The sequence below is a fragment of the Limulus polyphemus genome, unplaced genomic scaffold (assembly GCF_000517525.1).
Source record: "Limulus polyphemus unplaced genomic scaffold, Limulus_polyphemus-2.1.2 Scaffold2154, whole genome shotgun sequence".
Classification (NCBI taxonomy): Eukaryota; Metazoa; Arthropoda; class Merostomata; order Xiphosura; family Limulidae; genus Limulus; species Limulus polyphemus.
In genome coordinates this window covers 118,394-120,639 of record NW_013667764.1, presented here as the reverse complement: position 1 = coordinate 120,639, position 2,246 = coordinate 118,394, and the positions used below count along the sequence as shown (strand labels likewise).

Genomic DNA, 2,246 nt, shown 5'->3' with positions numbered 1-2,246 from the left:
ACAAGCACAAAATGGTTACAAGGATTGGTCCCAGTGACCGGGCCTGGGCTGAAAGAGTTAACATTCTCCCAAAGTGAAATAACTTTATTTTTAGTTTCAGGTAAGATATTTTGATTCAGAGAGAATTTAGTATCTACAAAATAAAATTAGTTGAGATTTATTAGAGTAAGAAAATATGTTTGTTTTTATTAATTGGTAAAAAGTATACTAGTATCCTTGAACATATGTTATATAACACTATTGTAAGGAATTTCTAGTTGTGATAAATGTAAAAAGTAATTTAAAAAAGCACCATTTACAAAAGAAACCAAAAAATAATCACAACATTAAATTGATTCAAAGTTTACAAGTTTTAAATAACACACACATGCGCAAAAAAGACTTACTTTCTTTCATTTCTCTTTTCCTTATCTTTACGTTTTTCTTTACTTCTTGATTTGTCTTTATCTTTTCCCTTATCACGTCGATGTCTTTGCTCATGCTCTTTACTCCTGCTTCGACTTCTTTTCCGTTTCTCCCTGCTACGTGAACGTGAACGTCTGTGTCTTTCTCTGCTTCTGGATCGAGACCTATTTAAACATTTCCAATACAGTAGTCAATTTTAACCATTACAATACTTTGTAAATTCTTTTGTCACATAAAACATTAAAGCTAATGTCAGTGGATGGGAATAATTGTAACAGTGTCATGGAAGAGATGGATCTTGGTTTAATAGTTGATCAGTCTCTTAAGCCATCCAAGCAGTGTGCTGTTGCTAGTGGTAAGGCAAATAGGACTTTAGGTTGTAGCTAGAGAAATATTGAATTCAAGTTTAAAGTGGTTATAATTTCATAGTATAGGTCACTAGTTAGGCCACATTTGGAGTACTGTGTTCAGTCTTGGACTCCTTACCTTAGGAAAGACATTAAACTGTTGGAAAGGGTTAAGAGGAGAGTTACTAGAATGGTGCCTGGAATGGAGGGGTGGTCATACGAGGAGAGATTGAAATTGTTTTCTATAAAATAAAATTATTTTATTGTAGTAAGAAAACATGTTTGTTTTTATTAATGGGTAAAAAAGTGTGGAAGTATCTTTGAACAAGTATTATATAATACTACAGTAAGGGGATCTGATTGAGGTGTTTAAGATTGTAAAAGGAATTAATAGTGTTGATGCACCATCTTTTTATGTACTTAATAGTGAGAACAGTAAGACTAGAGGACACAAACTTAAATTTGGGCAGGGTAGGAGTCATCTTCAGCTCAGACAGTTTGATTTTTCTATCAGGGTGGTTGGCCTTTGGAATGGGTTGTTTTGGAGGCAGTAAATTTATGTTAGTTTAAGATAAAACTGGCTTTACATTTTTTTTAAAATTGATTTATTAATAGTTTTAGTTTAGGTTAGAAGATAGGACAGCTGAGATGGAACAATAGGTCCAATATTGTCCAAAACATTATGTTAAAAGTATAAACAACTGTATTAGTCTTGTTTCTATGGGATGAGAAACATAACTGATTTTTCAAGCTTTATGTTAAAGTTAGCATTTAACATCCTTAATTAATATCACAAAAGTATACAAAATGCTATTATCCAAAAGAAATTTTCTAAATATTTTTTACATAAGAGCAAACACATATTTGGCTGAAACTCAAAGTCTGAATAGAAAATAATAAAAAATTTAAAACCAAAACAATATTCTAAATAATTTCAAGTCCAGCAAGCAACAGTTTTTTGAAACTAATAGCAGCAGCATTCAGTCTAAAGTAAAACTTACAGGGATTTTCCCAAACTAGAAAGCTATAATTTACAAAATGTATGTGCAAAGATACTCATAAAAAATTTTTGAATGCATAAGCAATAATAGATATATCAAGAAGCTTATCAACTGATTCAAGGAAGTAAAAGTTTGGAGATGGCTTGAATGGGTAGTGAAGAAAACTTTATCATAAATGGACAATATTTCGACAAGATTATCTTGTCAAAATGTTGTACATTTAAAAGTTTTCCTAATTACCCATTCAAGCTGTCTCCAAACTTTTATTTTCTAAAAAGTGGTTACCTCATCATCAAATTTGTTTCAAGGAAGGTTTATTAGATATTGGTGCTCCAAAATGGAAAATATATAATAAAATAAAACATTGGCTTCCATTTTGTCACATAAAACAAAATTCTATTTTTAGGAATATAAACAAAGATTACCGCTAAAGCATTGTTAAGTGTATTTTTGATCTTTAAAATACACATTCAATTAATAAAGCTGCATTATT

General features: G+C 30.5%; 1 protein-coding gene across 1 annotated transcript in view; it reads right to left on the bottom strand.

Annotated features, from left to right (window-relative positions):
• Window positions 1-2,246, bottom strand: part of LOC106466109 (probable ATP-dependent RNA helicase DDX23) — a 64,750-nt gene that overhangs the window by 47,336 nt on the left and 15,168 nt on the right. Inside the window, 1 exon segment of the mRNA XM_013926349.2 lies at window positions 387-569. Within this exon segment, the coding sequence (XP_013781803.1) occupies window positions 387-569 (183 nt within the window).